Here is a 23,257-nt window from a genome sequence, read left to right as displayed (position 1 = left end):
TGTTGCTTGCACTCATACGAACATACGAATTAGGAGCAGGAGTAGGCCACTCGGCCCTTCGAGCCTGCTCCACCATTCAATAAGTTCATGGCTGAACTGATTAGTCCACATTTCCACCTATCCCCAATAACCTTCCACCCCCTTGCTCATCAAGAATCTATCTACCTCTGCCTTAAAAATATCTGAAGACTCTGCTTCCACTGCCTTTTGAGGAAATGAATTCCAAAGACTCACAACCCTCAGAGAAAAAATTTCTCCTCATCTCTGTCTTAAATGGGCGACCCCTTATTTTTAAACAGTGACCCTTAGTTCAATATTCTCCCACAAGGGGAAACATCCTTTCCACATCCACCTTGTCAAGACCCCTCAGAATCTTATATGTTTCAATCAAGTCGCCTCTTACTGTTCTAAATTCCAGTGGATACAAGCCTAGCCAGTCCAGCCTTTCCTCATAAGACAACCCACCCATTCCAGATATTAGTCTAGTAAACCTTCTCTGTACTGCCTCCAATGCATTTTCATCCTTCCTTAAATAAGGCCAGTACTGTCCACAGTACTCCAGATGTGGTTTCACCAATGCCCTGTATAACTGAAACATAACCTCCCTACTTTTGCATTCAATTCCCCTCGCGATAAATGATAAAATTCTATTAGCTTTCCTAATTACTTGCTGTACCTGCATACTAACCTTTTGCGATTCATGCACTAGGGCACCCAGATCCCTCTGCATTTCAGAGCTCTGCAATCTCTCACCATTTAGATAATATGCTTCGTTTTTATTCTTCCTTCTAAAGTGGACAATTTCCTACTTTCCCACATTATACTCTATTGGCCAGGTCCTTGCCCACTCACTTAACCTATCTATTTCCCTTTGTAACCCCCTTATGTCCTCTTCACAACTTACTTTCCTGCTTATCTTTGTGTCATCAGCAAATTTAGCAACCATACCTTCGGTCCCTTCATCGAAGTCATTTACATGAAACGTAAAACGTTGAGGCCCCAGCACAGATCCCTATAGCACACCACTCATTACATCTTGCCAATCAGAAAATGACCCATTTATGCCTATTCTCTGTTTCCTGTTAGCTAGCCAATCTTCAATCCATGCCGATATGTTACCCCCTACACCATGAGCTTTTATTTTCTGCAATAACCTTTGATGTGGCACCTTATCAAATGCCTCCTGGAAATCAATACATCCACTGGTTCCCCTTTATCCACAGTACATGTGACTCCCTCAAAGAACTCCAATAAATTGGTTAAACATGATTTCCTTTTCATAAATCCATGTTCACTCTGCCTGATTACCTTGAATTTTTCTAAATGCCCTGCTATAACATCTTTAATAATAGCTTCTAACATTTTCCCTAAGACTGATGTTAAGCTAACTGGCCTGTAGTTTCCTGCTTTCTGTCTTCCTCCCTTTATGACAATTTGTGCATTGCACATGGAAACCGGTCTGATTGTGTGACCTCAAGCAAGTGGTGGAGATGAAGGTTCGGGCCTGTTCTCTCATACGGCTTCAGCTGTGGCATTGTGCGTCAGTGACTTCCATTTTAAACTCGTCTGTGAACCACCTATAGACTCACAGACCACACTTTGAGAACTACTGCATTAAGGGATATAGAACCAATGGAGTCATGATCTAACTGAATGAAGATGGCTCGAGGGACTGAATGGCCCACTTCTATTCTTATGTTGCTAGAAGGATAGGACGGTCCAGGAATCAGCTTGCCAGGAGTGCATGCTTGTATTGAGTCCTGCTGCAGAAGATACAGATAAAGAAATTGGGGGCTCATTTTGCATGAGAAGACTGAGCTTCTATGTCATCTTTGCATAAAACATCAAGACAACTTGCAGTTAATGATGAAGCAAGTGATCAGCCCTATGAGCACAGCAGGCAACCCCACAGTGAAGCCTTTAGTAAAGGTGCTGATGGAAGCTCAGAGCTTAGGTCTGGGGCCCAGCATTTCTTCTGGCTTACAAAGATAGAAAGAGAGCACAGATGCTAATGCTCAACACCCTGAAAGTGCCATTGACTTATTGGGAGAAGCATATGCTTTCTCCTCTTCGGGGGAGTAGGTTCTAACAACCTCTCAACCAGTGCTCGTTAGTGCCAGCCAGGCAGGAGAGTCCCAGCATTCTGTAGCTGGGTCCTCAACAGCCAGAGCTCTTCAAAGTTGATCACCAGACACCCTTAGTGCCCTCAGCAGTTCAGGAACTATCCAACACCCAAGCTCTAGCACTGGGGAACCACCTCATAGGAGCACGAGAATACATAAACAAGCACAAGATGGACACTAGGGTGATTTGCAGAGCATCATCAGTTATGTAATGATTTGTTGAATTGAACTTAGAACAGTGAAGTAAAATATTTTGTTTTTGTATAGCTTTTGGTCTATGTTATGTTACTAACATAACAGAAAAAGCTGGTCAATCAGCATTTAAAAGAGGTTGGCATTTTGAGAGTGGCCCTTCATTAGAACACATGGGTGGGGGCATTCTCTTTGGGGTGGAGTTCTGGTGGGGTGGGGCTTCAGACTGCCAATCTGTACACACCCTAACCCTGATCATTTCCTGCTTTGGGGTTATATTTGCATGGCGGCGTTTGAGTGGGATCCCTGGCCTCAAAAGGGAGCAAGGATGGGAATCCTTGATCCCTCTGTCTCAGATCTCCATTCCTTGACAAGCCAGTCCCTGCTTGGCCCTGAACCTATCCTCCTGCTGACAATTAGGCCCTGTTTTGTTTTTTCTTTCCCTATGATTCACGTTACTATAACCGTAGCCTGTAAGAGTTATACAGTAAAAGGAGTGACCATATGTATTTGAGGGATTTTTTGTCAACTGCATCTAAGCTTTTCATATATATATATCTTTGCTAAGCTATTTTTGTGTTTCCATATGAAGTAGTGTAACACTGTTAATGGAGCCATTTTAACAGCATGAAAGCAGGTTTCTTGCATTATGTAGGGAACAAACCATTGCTTCCAATTGGCCAGGGCAGGTGTAATGGTTTAAGAACCTACATGTGCAAGATGGGTGGTATATCTGCCATCCCTCTATCCAAGAGACCAGAATTGGAGGAACTCACAGATCGAGGAGGAGATTACAGAGATAGGAAAGGTCGAGGACATGGAGAGATTAGAAGACAAGGATGAAAAGTTTAAAATTAAGGCATTGCCAAAACAGGAGCCAACTTAAGTGTGGCAAGGGAATGGGACTAAGTATGAATTAGGATATAGGCAGCAGAGGTTTGGAACAGCTCAAGTTTATGGAGGTTGAAAAATGGAAGGTCAGCCAGGAAAACAAGGGAATAGTCAAGTCTAGAGGTAACAACGGCACGGACGAGTGTTTCAGCAGCAGCTGAGGTGCAAGTGCACAAGGTTGATTTTATGGAGGGAGGAGGCCATTTTTGTGATGGTGCGGATAGTCAAAAGCTCATCACTGGTATAAATACCAAGGTTGCGAACCATCTGGTTCAGTCTCGGACAGTGACCACAAAAAGTGACTGAGCTAGTGGCAGAGACCAAAAGTAATGGCTTTGGTTTCCCCAATATTTAGCTAAGCATATTTTGGCTCGTCCATTACTGGATGTCAAACAAGCAGTCTGACAATTTCGAGATAGTGGAGGAGCCGAGGGAGGTGGTGGTGAGGTAGAACTACATATCAGTGTAGAAGTAGAACCTGACATTGTTTTCGGATGACATCACTGACAAGCATCATGTCGATGAGAAAGAGGCAGCAGCCAAGGATAGATCCTTGGGGGAACTCCAGAGGTAACAGTACAGGAGCTGGAAGAGAAGTCATTGCAGGTGATTCTCTGGCTAGGACTGGATAGATAAGAATGGAACCAGTCAAGTGCAATCCTACCCAGCTGGATGACAGAGGAGAGGCTTTTGAGGAGGATGGTGTGGTCAACCATGTCAGAGGCTGCAGGCAGGTCAAGAACGGATGGTTTACCATGGTCAGTCACACAAAGTAGTTTCAGTAAAGTGGCAGGGTCACAAACCAAACTGGAATGATTTAAACATGGAGTTCCAGGAAACAATGGCATGAATTTGGGAGGCTACAGCACTTTCAAGAACTTTGGAGGAAAGAGAAATTGGAGATGGGGGTGGGTTAGTTTGCAAGGATAGAGGACTCAATGCTGGATGAGCTGAGCTTAGAGAAACTAGAGAAACATGCAAATTCAATGCCAAGGTAGGGGGGGGGGGAAAGCTAAGCAGAAGTTTGGCCCGGTGGGCTAGGGAAGGGAAGGAATGGGTGGAGGCAGTTGAACAGATGGTCTCAAACTTATTTACAAATAAGAGTATGAGATCTTTGCACTTCTTATTGGAGGCGAGGGTAGAGGAGGCATGGGAGAGGGGTTTAAGATGATAATTTGTAGTGCAGAAAAGCAGCCAGGGGTTATTTTTGCATTCCAGAATGATCCTAGAATAGTGAGCAGCTTAACAGGAGAGGATCAGAGAGCAAGACCCCCATTAATGTGGTCCAGCCAAATTTAGCGATTAATGGTGAAACAAGTTATCACCATAAACATTCAAGTCTGCATCCCTTGGACTTAAGAGAGTGGAGATGAGGGCTGTACCAGGGCAGTGGCCAAGGTGAGAGGCAGCAATCATTTTAGTGGGCACTAGAGCATCAAGCTGGTTGACATGATTGAGCAGATCGGTAGATACAGAAATGGCATGGTAAATGGAGAGCCAAAAGCGATACAGTTGTCCTTAACAATCAATCAGGACAACAGAGATGGCTGTTACCAGTAGACTGAATATGTGAGTTCCCCGTTTACCTATCATATAGATGTCAATCTCTTAAGGATAGTAAAGCAACTCTGCACATGAATCCCTTTTCTAGGTTTGCTTAGGCCAGAGTGCCCACAACCATTGTGTCGCATTTTAAATAGATGATACTTGTGCTAGTTGAAGTACAGCTACTGGAATTTGTCAATTGCTGAAGACCAGTCAGAGCAGACTTTTGCCTGACAGCACTTTTCAGCCAATTGCTTAAGTACAAAGAAAATTGAAGTGTCATCTGGGAATACCCAGAAGAAATTTGGAAGGAAAATGCTCCACAGGAGTGGCTATGACCATGAAAATTCAGCCAGACACACTTAGAATGACACAAATGTGAAGTAAATATCCACGTCTGTTGTGACCTTCCACCCTCTTGGCCACATTGCCTGAATGACAAAGTAGGACGATCATTTCAAACTAACTTTCTTTGGAATTTGTTCACCTTTGAGACCCAAGCTGTTAGCTTCTTGAATTTTTGGTTAACCATGAGACAGTTTCCTTGCCTGGGGCTGTAGTCTAGATACAGAACTCTAGCAGGGACTTGGCCACTCTGTGCTAGTATAGGACAGAAACAATGGACTTATTTGGTGATGGCTGTAAGTATCCAGTAGCTCCTTCACTTGTCTGCTAAAGATCCCTTCTCCACCAATGGATAACTGTGAAATTTGTTAGTCCATTTTTGATGGAATCCTAGACCGGCTTAGATATATGAGCGAGTGGAGCATAATCCCCTTCAAGGGGTTGTTGCATTGCAGTCTAGGGCCCCTGTTTACTGTTCGTGGTCTGGATGAGACCGAGTCAGTAGAAGCAATCCATGAAAGGTTCATCATACACAACCTGAAAACATAAAAAACTGAAGCCAATTAATATGACATCTGACCCAGATTTACACTGATCTCTAAAAATATTGCTAGTTCTGGGCTCTGGAATTCCTCATTTGAGTTGACAGAGCCACAAGAACCCAGCAAGGTCTGATCTACCCTGATCAGCACCATGTTTTTACTATCAGTCCTTACACATCCTTGGCTACAAACCTAAGGGTTGAAGGATGAATGCCATAAAGGTTGAAGGTTGGGACTTTTGCAAGACACTCCTAGTAAATTCCCAGGATATAGTTAAGATCCAGACCCTGAACAGATTGTGTTTTTCTGACACTGACTATGCAACCATTTGGGAAGGGTATCAGGAGCACACCATTACACTTCTGCAGTCTCAGTTCCATTTACCAAACTAGATTGACGTGGTTGGTGTAATTTTTTTTTTAGAAACAAAGTTTGAATATTAAACTGCTGAACAAAGTGGCATGAGGACAGCAGACATTAATTGACTTTTTTCATTTTTGGGATGTGGGCTTTATTACTTCTTTCTAATTGCTCTGAGGTGATGGTGCTGGGTCTTGAACTGCTGCAGTCAATGATGGTATTCCCACAATATGCTAGGTAGGGAGCTCCAGGATATTGACCAAGTGACAATGAAGGAAGAGCAAAATCTGCCCAAGTCAGTATGAGACCTGTTGCCCTTGCGCAAGCTGGAGGTTATGGGTTTGAGAGATGCTGCCTTGGCAAGTTGGCAAATGCATCCTGTAAATACACACTACAGCCACAGCATGCTAGAGGAAGTTCAGGCTAGTGGATGAGGCACTCATCAAATGGACTGCTATAGCCTGGATAGTATGATTCTTGTTCCTGCAGCACCCATCCAGGTGAGAGAGTATCCCATCACACTCTACTTTTGTTTTGTAGGTAGCGGAGATGCTTTGGGGAGGTAGGGAGCCACTTCATTGTGCACAAAACATTGAAGGTTGCAGGGTAGGTTGAGAAAGCATATGGGATCCTTGACTTTATAAAGAGGGACACAGAATACAAGAACAAGGAGGTTAAAATAAACACTATAAAATACTGGTTCAGCCTCAACTGGAGCATGGTGTCTAGTTTTAGGCACTGCACTTTCAGGAGGTTGTTAAATCATTAGAGAGGGTACAGAAAAGATTCATGAGAATGGTTCCAGGAATGAGGAACTTCAGTTATGTGGATAGGTTGGAGAAGCTGGGGCTGTTCTCCTTAGAGAAGATTAAGAGATTTGTTAGAGTTGATCAAAATCACGAGAGGTCTGGATAGCATAGATAGGGAAAAACTGTTCCCATTGGTGGAAGGAGCCAGAACCAGCAGACACAGATCTAAAGTGATCGACAAAAGCAGCAGCAGCACAAAAAACTGTGTTAAAATGCAGCAAATGGTTAGGACCTGGAATGCACTACCTGAGTGTGTGGTGGAGGCAAATTCAAATCAAGGCCTTCAAAACAGGGACTAGGTGAATTGCTTTTGCAGAGAGCCAGCACAGGCATGAGGGACCAAATGGCCTCCTTCTGTGCTGTAACCATTGTATGATACTATGACTTACTGCAGAATAGCCAGACACTGACCTTTACTCATAACCACTGCATTTATGCTTTTAGTCAGTGCTGACACCCTGAATGTTGACAGTTGGGTACCTGGCATTATTTGCAGCATTGACTGGCAAGAGGGAATGGTTATGTTTTCTCTTGTTGATGGTTTTTTACCTCAAAGTTGTGTTTTAAAATAAAAATAAAATCACTTCTAGCTGTGGAAAAATGAAATGACAGATACTTTTCCCATTTATGCCATGCGACATCGGTACATTCAATATAGGCACATAGATTAGCATCACCCACTTGCCTCAAAATTTTGGTTAAACTTGGCTCAAAATTCATTGTGTGACAGTTGCACAAAGAACAGATGTTGCCCATTCAACATGACTGGTAGCATCCATAAAGCCTACCTGTGCTAGAATTTATCACAGGGCTTCAGTAATAGCCAGTTTTGAATTTATGCTACACCTGGTCTTTAAAAATTTGATGCAGTGATCCCAAAATTGTAATCAAGTGAAGGAAAATGTTGCAGTCAAGATTTCAGAAGTTCAGTGGCATTTCTTAAATATTTGACGTTTCCAGATTATTTCAAAACAAACTTCAGAAATTCAACCTACTGTTAAGCCAAACAACAAAAAGAAACACCCTTGGGCAAGACTAGCTAATATCAGATGGCTTGCCTTCTATACAGTGCAAGAGCAGAAATGGTCACCCAAGCCAAGGGTGGACAATGTGTGGTGTCAATTAGCACTTTAAGCAGTCAACTCAGTCTTGTTTACATTAATTTGCTAGTTCACCCTGTTTGAATTTTGTGGGCCTGGATACTTGGAAACAGCTATTTTATCACGTCTCATTGTTCTGATTTAGGATTTATCCACCAATTAACAGTTAATTATCAGCAGCTCAGAGGCATGCCAATTAATAGCAACATAGATTAGGAATTAGCCAAAATTGGTGGGAAAATACATCTGACACTTGCGTATACACCCACATGATCGGTCATGTGTTCAAGTGATGTTCTAATCTATTTACAAACATAGTATATTTTTAGCTTTAATCGTTTGATGAGGTACATGCTTATTTTGATAAATTTATCAAGATACCATAATTCAAAACTGTATGTTTTTTGCCAGCTTGTGTATGCTCTTTTTCCATCTCTGGTCTCTACACGCGAGTACCAGAAATAACGAGACACACAATTCATATGTTTGGAACCAGAAGGTACATAAAAGAATTATACCAGATAGTTACCCACTCCTGTACACAGTTGTGAAGAATGACTAACAGTAGAGTGTTGCGATTTTTATAAATGCAGAAGAATTCGAGATGTTGCTGGTAATTTTTCAGATTGCAAATACTGACCACAAAGACAGAAGTTATAGAAACCTACTGTGACTTAAAGTGACTATGCAAATCTCGTTAGTATAGTAGAGGCCAGGCACTTCCCCACAGAAACAAAAATCAGACACAGGCACACAGCCACATTTTCCATACCTACCTACCGTCTGGCCCAAGAGCAGCTTTGGCGGAAGCCTGGGAAATAGATTACTTGTTACAAACTTTTCCTGAACAGTGAGATGAAAAATAAGTGACAACCTTAATATAAATTCAAATACATAGTCAAATGTGGTACATGTACTTCAGAATTTTAAAACTTGGCTTACAATAGCCATTTCTCTCTCACCAAAATGAGTCTCCAAAAAACAAAATCACAACCAGTTATATTTTCGGATTCATTTTGTATGTTTTTATATGCATTTTTATAAAAGTTGGGAAGATTGCCACAAATTACACACGCTAATGCTAGATGTGCACACTTATTTCATTAGATGAAAAAATTAGGGTAAATATTCTAAACTGATTACTTTGAATGGTATATACAATCTTTCATCCAAGTATTTTACAATTGCTTTGTTCAGCTGGGTTTAAGCCTGGATTATACATTACGATATGATATGCATGTTATTTCAGCAAATTAAATCATGTACAGCTGTAGCATATTTAGAATGGTAGTTATGTGGATTCCACACTGCTACTGTTCATTCTAGCCCTCTGATTTCCAGCAGTAATTCATTGTTACTACCCAAACACTCTTGCATTCAAGACTGAACAGATAGGAAGACCAATAGATTGTTTTCTCTGGTTGCATTAGGATGCTACTCTTAATAGCATATATTTAAATATAAATGCGTCTGATTTTGAAGTTTTTCCAGTAATTTTCACAAATGTGAACAGCAACACACACCCCTTTTGCTAAGTATAATTTAAAATAAAATGACACTGTCTTAATAATACCCTAGAGCAAAATTAAACAAAATAACTTCAGCAAAGGAGCACTTAAGCTTTTTTGTAAATTTTCCACAAAGAAATTAACATTTTACAACAGTATAATGGCATTAAAAAATTACAAATCAATTGCAGCGCTTTACTGAAAGCACATTATAAGCATAAAATAAAGTGATGAAACAAAACCAGAGCCCCAATACCTCCTGAAGTGAGAATAATGTTATTTTTTCTTTACCTGCATAACAAGATGCAGTAGATAATTTAAGCAGTGCAAGATATTAGTGATTCAGAAGACCATTTTTTAAAAAAGCTGCACAATCTTCTTCAGTTCTACTTTCATTCAAGCCCAAACCATACCATCTAGGTGACTCATTCTGTAACAATCTCCACTAAATTGTCAATAACTATATAACCAACTGCTTTAACCTAAAACACTCTGCATCCAGGATGATGCACAACCAATTTCAACACACTTGGTTAATTATTAAGTTATTCATTCATTCAACTATGTTGCAACCTTGGTTATACCATCTTGGATGTAATAGTTTTTCTTTCCAGATTTTATTCTCTCCCTACCCAAGTAATTTCAATTGTACACTTCCCAGAAATAAATTTATGTACTCTGATATAAGTATATATAATTAATAAGAGGAACTGGCTACGAAAGCACTATGGTAATGGACTAAAAAATACATTTTCTTCTTTAAGAAGTATGAGAAATCCTCATTGAAATGTAAGGCATCCCAAAATTCAAATGTGTAATTTTTGCATATTGTGCAGGAATGCGTTTCTGTAAACAGTAGCTCAAGGTAATCTTGAAAATCAAAATGAGGGGAGTGACAAATTGATAAGATTCCATCGCCCCTCCTCCAAAACAGCTTGCTGAAAGCTCAAAACTTGGACTTAGTAGGTTTCCCCACCCCCCAAAACTGAAAGTAATATGAATATTTTCAAGTTTTTTTTCTTTCATTGAGGCAGTGTCTAAAAACTGGACAAGGTCCTTGAGCTTAAAATACTGATGCGATTTGTATAAGCAGGGGGACATGATGCAGCAAGTCTATTTCTCAGATGTTTCATGTTCAGTGGTAGTCATGGCAGCAGTATTCTGGCTCCTGTTCTCGTCAGATTTTCCAGATGATGCATCCCATTTGGAAGGGTTTGTTGAGACCTGAGGCTGACTGGTGAGTAAGGGCTTAGCAGCATTTAACGATTTACTTGTAGAGGAGTTTGATAGATGCCTTCTGCGACCGCTGTCATCAGCTCCAGAAGAACGTCTCTTTCGACCAACCTCATCACCAAATGGAGGCTAAAAAAAAGTTAGCAACACATTTCAACAAAACAGAGTTAGAATTAAATATGCACTGAAGAATTTTGAGCAGAATACACAATTATCTTTAAAATGCTGAAGCATGCAAGCAGATTATTTGACTAGATCGGAAAGTATAAAGTTAATCATTAGCTTCAAAATCAAATTTAAGGGAAACACCCATATGTACCAACCAGACTCGCGTACAAAATATAGTGGGATAATTATCGGGCTGGAAACAAGTTTAAAAAGATCAGACGAGCATAGTTTGCAGTTAATATTGGTTTGTGTTATGAGAGATTCATGGTCAGGGTTGAATGGCAAAGATGAAAAACTATTCTGCAGTTTTGCTTGACTATACTGGAGAATTATTTCCCCCCCCCCCCAGAGTTTAACGGCCATCTTCTACATTGTCCATGGAAACAGCAAACGCAATGACCCAAATGGACATCACCTATGTTAAGTTCTTGCTTTACTCAAAGACAATAATGTGGAGCCGGGGGAAGCTCTCCTGTACCTCCCCCAATCTCCATATTAAGGTCAGTACTTTTTAAAAATTTACCTATTTGGTGGCGGCCCCTTTAAGGACTGCTGGTAAGGCTACATGTAGATCAGCAATGGCTACATTCAGGGCAAACTAATTTGCACATGCAAATAAAGGGTTAAACATCTGTTGCTTCCTTTACCAAAGGGACCCCAGACAACTTTCTTGATATCTATACCAACGTGGTGGTTGGTACACAATGTGCATGCTTACAGCCCATCATATTGAATGCTTTGGTGTCATGGGCCAAGCATCAACAAATTTATAGGCCAAAGTCTTACATGCACTAGGAATGGAAGATGAGCAAAGCAAACATTCTCACAAAAATAATGTTGCTAAGGTGATTCATCTCCTCCTCTGCCCCCAATTCGATGGCTACAATTCTTATTTATATGTAGATGCTGAGCAAGTGATGAATAAATTAGCTAATTACAATTATAGATAGAAAAACTTTTTAAACCATTCCCAAGTAGCCGTAACTACCAAAGAACAAAATATTTTTTTAAAAACTCACATCAACTCTGAAGTCCTCAAGACGTTTGAACTTGCTAAGGTATTCTTGTAGTTTGCAGTCAATCGGTAAATTCTTGGTTTGAGTGTATTTCAGAAAAGCCCAGAATTTTTCCAATCCATAGAGTTGTCCTAAAGTGAAGGCACTCAACGTCATTATCTTAAATCTAAAATTACCCAATTTATTAGTACAAGATTGCTGGTAATTTATTGCTTTGGAATGAAAGTTACCTGCTTCATAGTCTTTTACAGTTTCTTCTTGGAAGTCCTTGAATATGTCATTTCGGAATCTTCTCTCTAATCCATAGCTGTAAAATCTAAACAGGCACTCCAAACCATATCTGTAAAAAGAACACCAATATAAAAAAAGGACAAATATTCTAAACTTAAGGGAAACAAAATAAATCAAAGTTAGAAATTAAACAGGAGTGCTGTATAGCTAAAGCTGCTGCATTGATTCCAGCAGTAATTGTTTAAAAATGTCAAACTTGCAGGAACCAAATATACAACTGTACATGATACAATTAACTTTAACACACCTTTGATCTAGTGGGGGCCCATTAAATAAAAATTGCGGGGGCAGAATAAAAGGAAATATGACAAAACACAAATTGCTTAGCACTTCCACAATTTCTTAATACTGGTGCCACCTCCAGGACCCAAGTTTGAACTATATGCTAAAAAGCTTCATCATACAATTAGCAGAGACCTGCCACCTAGAGTCATAAAGTGATACAGCACTGAAATAGGCCCGAGTCTGTGCCGACCACCAACCACCCATTTATACTAATCCTACATTAATCCCATATTCCCTACCACATCCCCACCTTCCCTCAATTCTCCTACCACCTACCTACACTAGGGGCAATTTACAATGACCAATTTACCTATCAACCTGCAAGTCTTTGGCTGTGGAAGGAAACCGGAGCACCCGGTGGAAACCCACGCGGTCACAGGGAGAACTTGCAAACTCTGCACAGGCAGTACCCAGAACCGAACCCGGGTCGCTGGAGCTGTGAGGCTGCGGTGCTAACCACTGCGCTGCCCTGAAAGAGAATTTTTCTGATGGGATTCAGTAAGCCTACCAGTTAATAACCTCAACATACCTTTTGCATAAAGAACCAGTTGTAAATGTTTGCAACTTGCTTAGATCATTCAACCTGAACATTTTTTAATTTCACTATATACCTAGTCAGATTTTACCGAGAGACAATTAACCCTAATTTTAGCATCCTCCTCCTCCTGAGAAACTGAAAGATAATATTAAATGCTTCTCGCTATTTTTTTTTTAAAATTATAGACCTCCTGGTATCCCAAAGCACTTTACAGCCAGTGAAGTAATTTTGAAGCGTAGTCACTGTTGTCATGTAGGAAATATAGCATCCACCTGAACAGGCAGATGGTTTATTGACTCATCCGAAAGACGGCACCTTTGACAATGCAGCTCTCCTCAGCAACACACTGGAATATCAGCCTAGATTATGTACTCAAGTCTGTGGAATGGAGCTTGATACCACAAGAGGCAAGCAAGCTACCACCGAGCTACAACAAATGAACAACTTGCAATTATATAGCACCTTTGACATAAAATGTCCCAAGGTACTTCACAGGAACTTTATTAAAAGAATTCAACGCCAAGCCACATGAGATATTAGGTCATGATGAAAAGCTTTGGTCAAAGGGATAGGTTTTAAGGAGCATCTTAAAAGAGGAGAGCGCGCGATTTAGGGAGTGAATTCCAGAGCTAAGCACCCAGGCAACTGAAGACACAGCTGTCTATGATGCAGCAATGAAAATCAGGGATATTCAAGAGGCCAGAATTGGATCTCAGAGGGTTATAGGACTAGTGCAGGTTACAGAAATAAGGAGTTGAGGCTATGCAGGGATTTGAAACAAACTGCTCCTCAAAAGTCAGCAAACAACTATGCAAGGATGCTGGTGGAATACTTACTGTAGATAGAACAATTCCCATTCTTTGAAAGTAGTTCAACATTCACATACAAACAAGTAATGGTATAATCCCATGGGAATGATGGGGAAGAAATAAACTAGAACAATCTTGGTCAATGGCAGTCAGATGATATTTCGTCAGTTTGCCTTCTGTTAATTGCCCAGAAGCAGCAGTAAAACGTAAGGAATCAGCACAAACATAAACTCTACAATTCTTAGCAAAACTATTAGGTGTAAAAGCAACAACATCTCTAAAGTACACTATACAAAAACAGATCAGCTAAGCCAGGAAGGAGCTTTGCATGAGGAGGCTGAACTTTTCAAATAGAAGACGACTTTGCCTATGGTAAGATGGTTAGCAATTCCCTCAATCAAGTTCCATGTGCAAACAGCAGTATACCAGAAGAGTATAAAGAAAAACCTGGTGGTGTGCTGATGGGAAGGGTGGTTCAAAGGAGCTACACCTTCAGACACTGAAAGAATGGAGCCAAAGCTGGCCATCTTAACCTCAAGTCAGCTTGGCTCTGTCGTAGTGCTCTCACCTGAGTCAGAAGACAGTTGGTTCAATCATTTAAGCATATAATCTAGGCTGACACTTTAGTGCATTACTAAGGAAGTGCAGCATTACCAGAGACCCCATTTTTCAGACTAAGTTCCATCTGCCTATTCAGGAGATTCCATGGCACTATTTAAAGAATAGGGAAGTTCTCCCATGCTGCTGGCCAACTTTTATCTTTCAATCACTACCACAGCCATTTAACATGTTGCCATTTGTGGGACCTTGCTTTGTGTAACTTGGCTTCAATGTTGCTTACATAAGTGATTGCACCTCAAAATAATTCATCTGAGAACATGAAAGGCACTATATAAATATAATTTCCTTTTTTCTTTAATCTCAATAGTGTACAAAATAAATTAATTGGTTATCTATCTCATTGCAGACTCTTGCAGCATTTGCCTTAAATTAAAGTAGCTTCACCATAGCCATTTAGACACAAACTAGTGACAGACTGGCTCAAAAATCATTACTCCACAAGGACAGCAAAGCCATAACTTTCCCTAATTGGTATAGCCTAACCAAGATGCTAAAATGCCCCTCCTACCCTAGTTATGAGAGATCATAAATCATTTGCTAAATTCTGCTTTGCAAAGGAAATTTTTTTTGAATTGACAAAGATTAATTGCCCTGTTCACATGAATCTTTTTAGTGGATAAAATGAAACATAGTTGATGAAAAAAAATTCTGCACCTTGGTATACTGAATTGCGTGAAACTCAAACTTCGGTACAAAGAAAAGTTCAAGAAGGTATAATGAGGATACTGAGAAGCGTAGAGGAACAGAGGGACATTGCGAGTGCATGTCCACAGATCCCTGAAGATAACAGGACAGGTAGATAATGTGGTAATGCGGCATCCGGGATACTTTCCTTTATTGGCTGAGGCATAGAGTATAAGAGCAGGGAGGTTATACTAGAACAGTATAAAACATTAGTTAGACCAAAGCTACAGTACTGCTTACAGTTCTGGTCACTGCATTACAGGAAGGTTGCACTAGAGAGAGTACAGAGGAGATTTACAAGGATGTTGCCAGGCTATTTTAGCCATGAGGAAAACATTGGATAGGCTGGGGTTGTTTTCTTTGGAATGGAGGAGAATGAGGGGAGATGGAGGTGTATAAAATTATGAGGGGTTGGATAGAGCGGATAGGAAGGACTTATTTCCATGAGCAGAGGGGTCAATAACCAGGAGGCACAGATTTCAAGTTGTTGGTTGAAGGATTAGAGGGTAGTTGGGAATAAGGTTTTTTCCCACCCAGGTGGTGGGGGTCTGGAACTCACTGCTTCTATCAATCTTTCAGGCAGAAACCCTCATCGCATTAAAAAAAATACTTGGATCTGCACTTGAAGTGCAGTAACCTACAGGACTATGGACTAAGAGCAAGCAAGTGGGATTAAGCTGGACAGCTTTCTCAGCCAGCACCGACACGATGGACCAAATGGTCTCCTCTTGTGCAGTAACTTTTTTGTTTCCATCTGTCCTTTCTAAGTTAAATCAGATGAACTGATGCATGCAGGTTACTAACTTGTACGTCCATTAGTACTAGCAAACTAATATTATCAACGACAAACTGATTTTAAAAATTCATTTACTGAATGTGAGTCATTGGCAATGTCAGCATTTACTGCATATCCCTATATAACTGAGTGGCATGATAGGCCATTTAAGAGAGCAGTTACGAGTTAACCACATTGCTGTGGGTCTGGAGTCAAATTTAGGCCAGATTGGGTAAGGACGGCAGATTTCCTTCCCAAAAGGACATTAGCTGGGTTTTTACAACAATCCAAAATTTCATGGTCACTATCACTGATACAAGCTTTTTTTAAAAAATTAAATAAATCAGGAATTTTAAAAATGTAAATTTCCCAGCTTTCATGGTGGGGGGGGATTTGACTCACTTCTTCAGATTATTAGACCAGGCCTCTGGATTATTAGTCCAGTAATGTATCCACTTTGGTACCATACCCTTGATCAAAAAGTCTGATGTTAGTTTGATCAGAACCAAATTCAAATCCCACACTGCAATCAATATACATCAGAAGCACAGGGCTCATCCAAGCTTGTGAGGTCATCCAAATTAAGGAGTCTATGTCGGGTTAACAATTGACACTTCTTAAATTAACATTAACCCACATTTTCAACTATATACCATATATATCTATCTTTATATATTTTGAATAGTCAATGAGTGGGTATCTTAAGAAATAGTTTCTCTATAACACTTATTACTGTTAAATAAAACTGAGAGCACTGGACACACCAAAGAAAACAAGCAGAGTCCCGTTTTAGAATGAAGTTACTACATAGCCCAAGATGCTTTTTTTAAAAAACGGATGGAGTCACACAGCTCTCCTCTGATTTGCTCCAATTGAGTCACATTTCCAACCCATTACCCACTTAATCACCGAGACCGCCTACCCAGACCTCCTCAACATTGCCCATCTCTGTCCTTGCTTCAGCTCAACTTCTGCTGGATCTCATCCATGCCTTTGCATTCCTAGTTTCAACTATTCTAAAGTTTCCTGGCTGGTATCTCACCTTGCACCCACTGTACATTTGAACTTATACAAAACTCTGCTGCCTGGATCCTAGCTTGTACCAAGTCCCGTTCACTCATCACCCATGCTCACTGATCGACACTGGCTCCTGATCCAGCAACACAATTTTCAACCTTGTTTTCAAATCCCTCCATGGCCTCATCTCTCCCATCTCTAACATCCTCTGGTCTTACAACCAACAACAACTTATTTATATAGCAATTTAACATAAAAAAGTCCCAAGGCACTTTACAGAAGCATTATAAAACAAAATATGATACTAAACCACAAAAGGAGGAATCAGGTCAGCTGACCAAAAGCTTGATCGAAGAGGTAGGTTTTAAAGAGTGTCTTAAAGGAGAAAAGCAAGGTAGAGAAGCGGAGAGGTGTAGGGAGGTAATTCCAAAGCTTGGAGCCGAGGTAATTGAAGGCGTGGCCACCAATGGTGGAGTGAATAAAATTGGGGATGCTCAAGGTCAAAATTAGAGGAATGCAGACATCTGGGAGTGTTGTAGGGCTGAAGGAGATTATAGAGATGAGGGCTGAGGCCAGGCAGTGATTTGAAAACAAGGATGAGAATTTCAAAACCCCTTGTTCAAGAAGGGGAGTAGAGACAGCCCTGGTAATTATAGACCTGTGAGCCTTACTTCGGTTGTGGGTAAAATGTTGGAAAAGGTTATAAGAGATAGGATTTATAAGCATCTTGAAAAGAATAAGTTCATTAGCGATAGTCAGCACGGTTTTGTGACGGGTAGGTCGTGCCTCACAAACCTTATTGAGTTTTTCGAGAAGGTGACCAAACAGGTGGATGAGGGTAAAGCAGTGGATGTGGTGTATATGGATTTCAGTAAGGCGTTTGATAAGGTTCCCCACGGTAGGCTATTGCAGAAAATACGGAAGTATGGGGTTGAAGGTGATTTAGAGCTTTGGATCAGAAATTGGCTAGCTGAAAGAAGACAGAGGGTGGTGGTTGATGGCAAATGTCCATCCTGGAGTTTAGTTACTAGTGGTGTACCGCAAGGATCTGTTTTGGGGCCACTGCTGTTTGTCATTTTTATAAATGACCTGGAAGAGGGTGTAGAAGGGTGGGTTAGTAAATTTGCGGATGACACGAAGGTCGGTGGAGTTGTGGATAGTGCCGAAGGATGTTGTAGGGTACAGAGGGACATAGATAGGCTGCAGAGCTGGGCTGAGAGATGGCAAATGGAGTTTAATGCGGAAAAGTGCGAGGTGATTCACTTTGGAAGGAGTAACAGCAATGCAAAGTACTGGGCTAATGGGAAGGTTCTTGGTAGTGTAGATGAACAGAGAGATCTTGGTGTCCAGGTACATAAATCCCTGAAGGTTGCTACCCAGGTTAATAGGGCTGTTAAGAAGGCATATGGTGTGTTAGCTTTTATTAGTAGGGGGATCGAGTTTTGGAGCCACGAGGTCATGCTGCAGCTGTACAAAACTCTGGTGAGACCGCACCTGGAGTATTGCGTGCAGTTCTGGTCACCGCATTATAGGAAGGATGTGGAAGCTTTGGAAAGGGTGCAGAGGAGATTTACTAGGATGTTGCCTGGTATGGAGGGAAGGTCTTACGAGGAAAGGCTGAGGGACTTGAGGTTGTTTTCGTTAGAGAGAAGGAGGAGGAGAGGTGACTTAATAGAGACATATAAGATAATCAGAGGGTTAGATAGGGTGGATAGTGAAAGTCTTTTTCCTCGGATGGTGATGGCAAACACGAGGGGACATAGTTTTAAGTTGAGGGGTGATAGATATAGGACAGATGTCAGAGGTAGTTTCTTTACTCAGAGAGTAGTAGGGGCGTGGAACGCCCTCCTGCCTGCAGCAGTAGTAGACTCGCCAACATTAAGGGCATTTAAGTGGTCATTGGATAGGCATATGGATGAAAATGGAACAATGTAGGTCAGATGGTTTCACAGGTCGGCGCAACATCGAGGGCCGAAGGGCCTGTACTGCGCTGTAATGTTCTAAAAAAAAAAAAAGGCATTGCTTGACGAGGAGCCAATGTAGGTTAACGAGCATACGGGTGATAGGTGGATGTGACTTGGTGCGAGTCAAGACATAGACAACATAGTTTTGGATGACCTCAAGTTTACAGAGGGTAGAATGTGGGTGACCAGCCAGGAGTGCATTGGAATAATTAAGTCCAGTGGTAACAAAGGCATGAATGAGGGTTCAGCAGCAGATGAGCTGAGATGGGGTGAAGTCCAGTGATGTTACTGAGGTAGAAATAGGCAGTCCTGGTGATGGCATGCATATGAGGCTGGAAGCTCTTCTCTGGGTTGGATGCGACACCAAGGTTGCCAACAGACTGGCTTAATCTCAGACTGTTGCTATGGAGAGGGATACAGTCAATAGCTAGGGAATGGAATTTGGAGCGGGGACCGAAAACAATGACTTCAGTCTTCTCAATATTCAACTGGAGAAAATTCCTGCTCATCCAGTACTGGATGTCAGATAAGCAGCCTGATAATTTAGCAGTGGAGGAGTCGAGAGGGGTGGTGGTGGGGTTGAGATGGACGTGGCCCGAGTACACATGAAAACTAACGCTGTGCTTTCAGATGATGTCGCTGAAGGGCAACATGTAGATGAGAAATAGGAAGGGACCAGAGGTAATGGTGCAGGACCAGGAAGCGAAACCTTGCAAGTGATACTATGGATATGATTAGATAGATAAGAATGGAAGCAGATGAGAGCAGTCTGACCCAGCTGGATGACAGTGGAGAGGCATTGGAGAGGATGGTCAACCTTGACAAAGGCTGCAGGCAGGTTGAGAAGGACAAGGAGGGAAAATTTACCGTAGTCAGTCACATTGGATGTTATTTGTGACTTTGGTAACAGCTACTTAGTACCATGACAGGGGCAGAAACCTGACTGGAGGGATTCAAACATGAAGTTCCAGGAAAGCTGGGACTCAATCTGGGAGTTGACACATGAAGGACTTTGGAGAGGAAAGGGAGATTGGTGATGGTAGTTTGCAAGGTTGGTGGGGATAAGGGTTTTTTTTTTTTTTAAAAGGAGGGGTAATGACGGCAGATTTGAAGCAGAAAGGAACAAGAGTCAAAGAGAGAAACATGAACAATATTAGCCAACATGGGGACCAGGAGGGGATGTTGGTGGTCAGTTTAATGGGAGTAGGTTCAAGGGTGCAGGAGGTGGGTCTAATGGACAAGATGAGCTCAGAGAGAGCATGAGGGAAGGTAGGAGAGAAACTAGAGAAAGATGAGTTCAGGGCCAGGGCAGGGGGAAGCATTAAAGCAAGTTTGGCCAGGTAGGCTAGTGGAAGGGAGGGACGTGGCAGAGGCAGCTATCAGTAGTCTACGAGTTTCTCTCACTTATTGTTAAAGATTTCTGCGCTCTTCCAACTCTGGCCTCTTATGCATACAGATTTTCACTGCTCCATCATTGATGCCCATGCCTTTAGCTCTGCGTCCTCCCTAAAACTCTGCCCACCTCACTTTCCTCCTTTATGACACTCTTTCAAACCTACCTCTTTGACCAAGTTTTTGGTCACCTGATCTAATAGCACATCGTTTTATAACACGCCTGCAAAGTGCCTTGGGATGTTTTACTACATTAAACGTATCATATAAATGCAAGCTTTTGTTGCTGGGAGAGGACCATAATCTTTCATTGGATCTGAATCAGGAAGAATTACCATTTCTTATACCATACTTTGTTTTTTCATCTTCAACTACAGGTTTCTACTAGTTATTATACCTGTAATCGTCTTTTGCATCCTCCAGAGATAGCTGTTTAAATTCTTCGTACATCTTCCTGTTGAAATGATCTCTGAGGAAGAAGGACCAGAAACGGAACAGCGTGTTCATTTCCTGGGACTGCCCAATTCCTAATCGCTTCCTTTCTGAAAAGTAAAGATGATGAAATGAGATCGGTCTCATTCCCAATGTAGTTTTAAAATTAGTTTGAAAGAGCGTGGAAAACAGGTGTTAATACCAGAGCTCGGTCACGATTCAAACAGTGTATTTTTAAAAAATGATTTTAAAGTAAAGTACCTTAAAAAGAGTTTTTAAATTGGCTGAGATATGGTGTGGCTGTGTGATTTAGGATTATAGCCAGCCAAAACTGGTTAGAGATATGCACATTTTGATGTTTCCTAGCTGCATTATCTTGTTTGATGTTGCTGCCTGTACTTGGTAGTTACTTGCATCAGACGATAACAATGTCTGCAGATGTTATGTATACAAGTTTGTAGAGTAGATGAAATAGACCATCATTACCACTAATCTGACCCATCAGGCAATATTTTGAAAGCAAGACAGACAGTTGAAAGTGCAACAATCTTAGTTCTCTAGACCATTGAAAACAATCCATTTGATATTCAGATGGCACCTCTCCTTAGCTTTTGGTTTCACACGAAACAGCCAGCAGGAGTGCACAAAGTTCCCACATAGCTATTCAGAGAAACTCAAAGTTACAAGGTTTATGCATGGCAGAAATCAAGTATTGTGCAGTTAGTCTATTTCTGTATCCTTCTGCATCATTTTCTTATTTGTAAATAAATTTGATTGGTTTGAGCCTGAGTGTGACAGATATTTTACACCTTTTCAGTGGAAAGGGGTGGGCAGTAGGCAACCCAAGCATTGTTCTGGTGTATAATCCTGTGATAAAAAGGGTTCTTCAATCCTGTGCCATGCTATTTTATTCATATGTATAAGTGCAAATTTCAGTTAATTGAAGTTCATAGAAATTTCCTTTTGCTGTGCATACAAAATAAATCTAGGAGAACACCAGAACTGTAACAATGAAACTCTGTGGAGGAATTACCCAGCTGATTTCACCAAAACATGTTCAAGAACTGGAAATTGTCAGAGCTCTATAACATTGCATGTCCTTCAGAGTTTTATAATCCTGCAAGTCTCTAAAAATAATAATATAGACATAACTTCTTTCTTCACTTGCTTTCAGAAGCGTTGGTTGGTTCCTAGGTGTTATGACCAGGTGAGAAAGGTGTGTAGGGGTCCCTTTTAGCCTTCACCTGGTCTTATTGCAACAGGGTTTAATTTTAAACACACTTATGTCTTAGCTCCCCCTTGGTGAATCCTTGTTCACCACTTTCCAACTATAAGGCAAAGAAATGAGCACAAACAGGCTTTCTTTGGTTTAAAGGAAAGTGAAATTTATTAGAACTTAAACTCTAATTCAGTTAACGCCTACGGATATATGCCATGCCCCACACTAGAATGCATACGCACATGCAAATAGAGACAGAAAAGAGAAGAAAAAATAAAGTAGAAAGTTTTTGAGGCAATCTCTGAAGAGAGGTTTTGTTACTGTGCTTCGAGCTTGCTGTAGTCCTTGCTTGTAGGTAGATTTAGCTTTTCGTTGGGGCCCAGTATTCTTCTTAAACCTTGCTCACTGTAGGAGACTTTTCTGTCTTGGGGTTCATGTGTCAATGGTTCTTCAGTTCCGTGAGAAAGAGATGGGAGCAGGCGGAAGAGAGATCTTCTCAGCCCAGGAGCAAACAGCTTTCTCCCTTCAAACACTCTTTCTCCAATTTAAAACTCCCCTAGTTGTCCAGCAGGTGGTCACATGACTGACTGGTTTGACCAAGTCTCTTCTGTGTATTGGGGCAGGGACTGGTCCCTTTGTTCCAATACTATCTGCTAGTATGAAAAAAATGTCTTTCAGCCAGGGGCTTGGCAACCCCTTGTCATAGGCCTTCTTTTCTTCCCAGTAACAATTTTAAAATTTAATGTCCATGTGGCAAAACATGCTTGGCAGGTGGGGGCCTGCATGACACTAGGTTTAAAATCAGCACCAAAGTATTGAACAACGAGGCAAAATTTATGGCTTTGTTTGCTGATAACGCAACCACTATGTGGCACAGTACTGGCACATGTGCAAATGCAGCCTCATCGGCTGAAACTTCACTGTCTGCGACGTTTCAGGCAGCTGCCAGTAATAAAGATGGCACTGCTCAATTTGACACAAAAAGACGATTTGAACCCAAACCCCCTCACCCTACCTCCACACCTCTCCCCCAACAATTGTACCCTGCTCCCTCCCGCAATTGCCGCTTCTGTTACCTGCTCCCTCCTGCAATTGCTGCCTCAATCGTCACATTGTTTCCCGCTCCCTCCTGCGAGCGTCGTTTCTCCTCCCTGCTCCCTCCCGCCTTTTCGCCATTCCATCCTGCCCCTCCCAACTCTTTGCTACTCCATTCCACCTGCCATTAATTCCCACCACTTGCTCCCCAGACAGAGAAGCGGCCGGGGAGGAGGAAAGAAAGTGGGGTGCTAGCAGCAAGGCGGGGTGCTGTGGCGAGCAGGTGGCAACAGTTTCAAGCAGGCGGGTGTGGGAGAGAACAGCGGGAGGGAGCTGGGAAGAGAAGCGGCAACAGAGGTGCCA

The 23,257-nt window shown here is 41.5% G+C and overlaps 1 protein-coding gene across 7 annotated transcripts in view; it reads right to left on the bottom strand.

Annotated features, from left to right (window-relative positions):
- Nucleotides 1-8,892: 8,892 nt before the first annotated feature.
- The window catches only part of LOC137375517 (la-related protein 1B-like), a 121,158-nt gene continuing 106,793 nt past the window's right edge, over nucleotides 8,893-23,257 (bottom strand). For all 7 annotated transcript variants that reach the window (XM_068042885.1, XM_068042882.1, XM_068042901.1 and 4 more), the window contains 4 exons: nucleotides 20,606-20,750; nucleotides 12,063-12,172; nucleotides 11,836-11,963; nucleotides 8,893-10,777 (listed from right to left, as the gene is read on the bottom strand). In XM_068042885.1, the coding sequence (XP_067898986.1) occupies nucleotides 10,529-10,777; nucleotides 11,836-11,963; nucleotides 12,063-12,172; nucleotides 20,606-20,750 (632 nt within the window). In that variant the 3' untranslated portion in view covers nucleotides 8,893-10,528. The remainder of the gene's footprint in view (nucleotides 10,778-11,835; nucleotides 11,964-12,062; nucleotides 12,173-20,605; nucleotides 20,751-23,257) is intronic.

This window comes from Heterodontus francisci, chromosome 1, assembly GCF_036365525.1.
Source record: "Heterodontus francisci isolate sHetFra1 chromosome 1, sHetFra1.hap1, whole genome shotgun sequence".
NCBI classification, from domain to species: Eukaryota; Metazoa; Chordata; class Chondrichthyes; order Heterodontiformes; family Heterodontidae; genus Heterodontus; species Heterodontus francisci.
The sequence above is the reverse complement of the archived record's forward strand: the minus strand, read 5'-3'. Positions and strand labels throughout refer to the sequence as shown.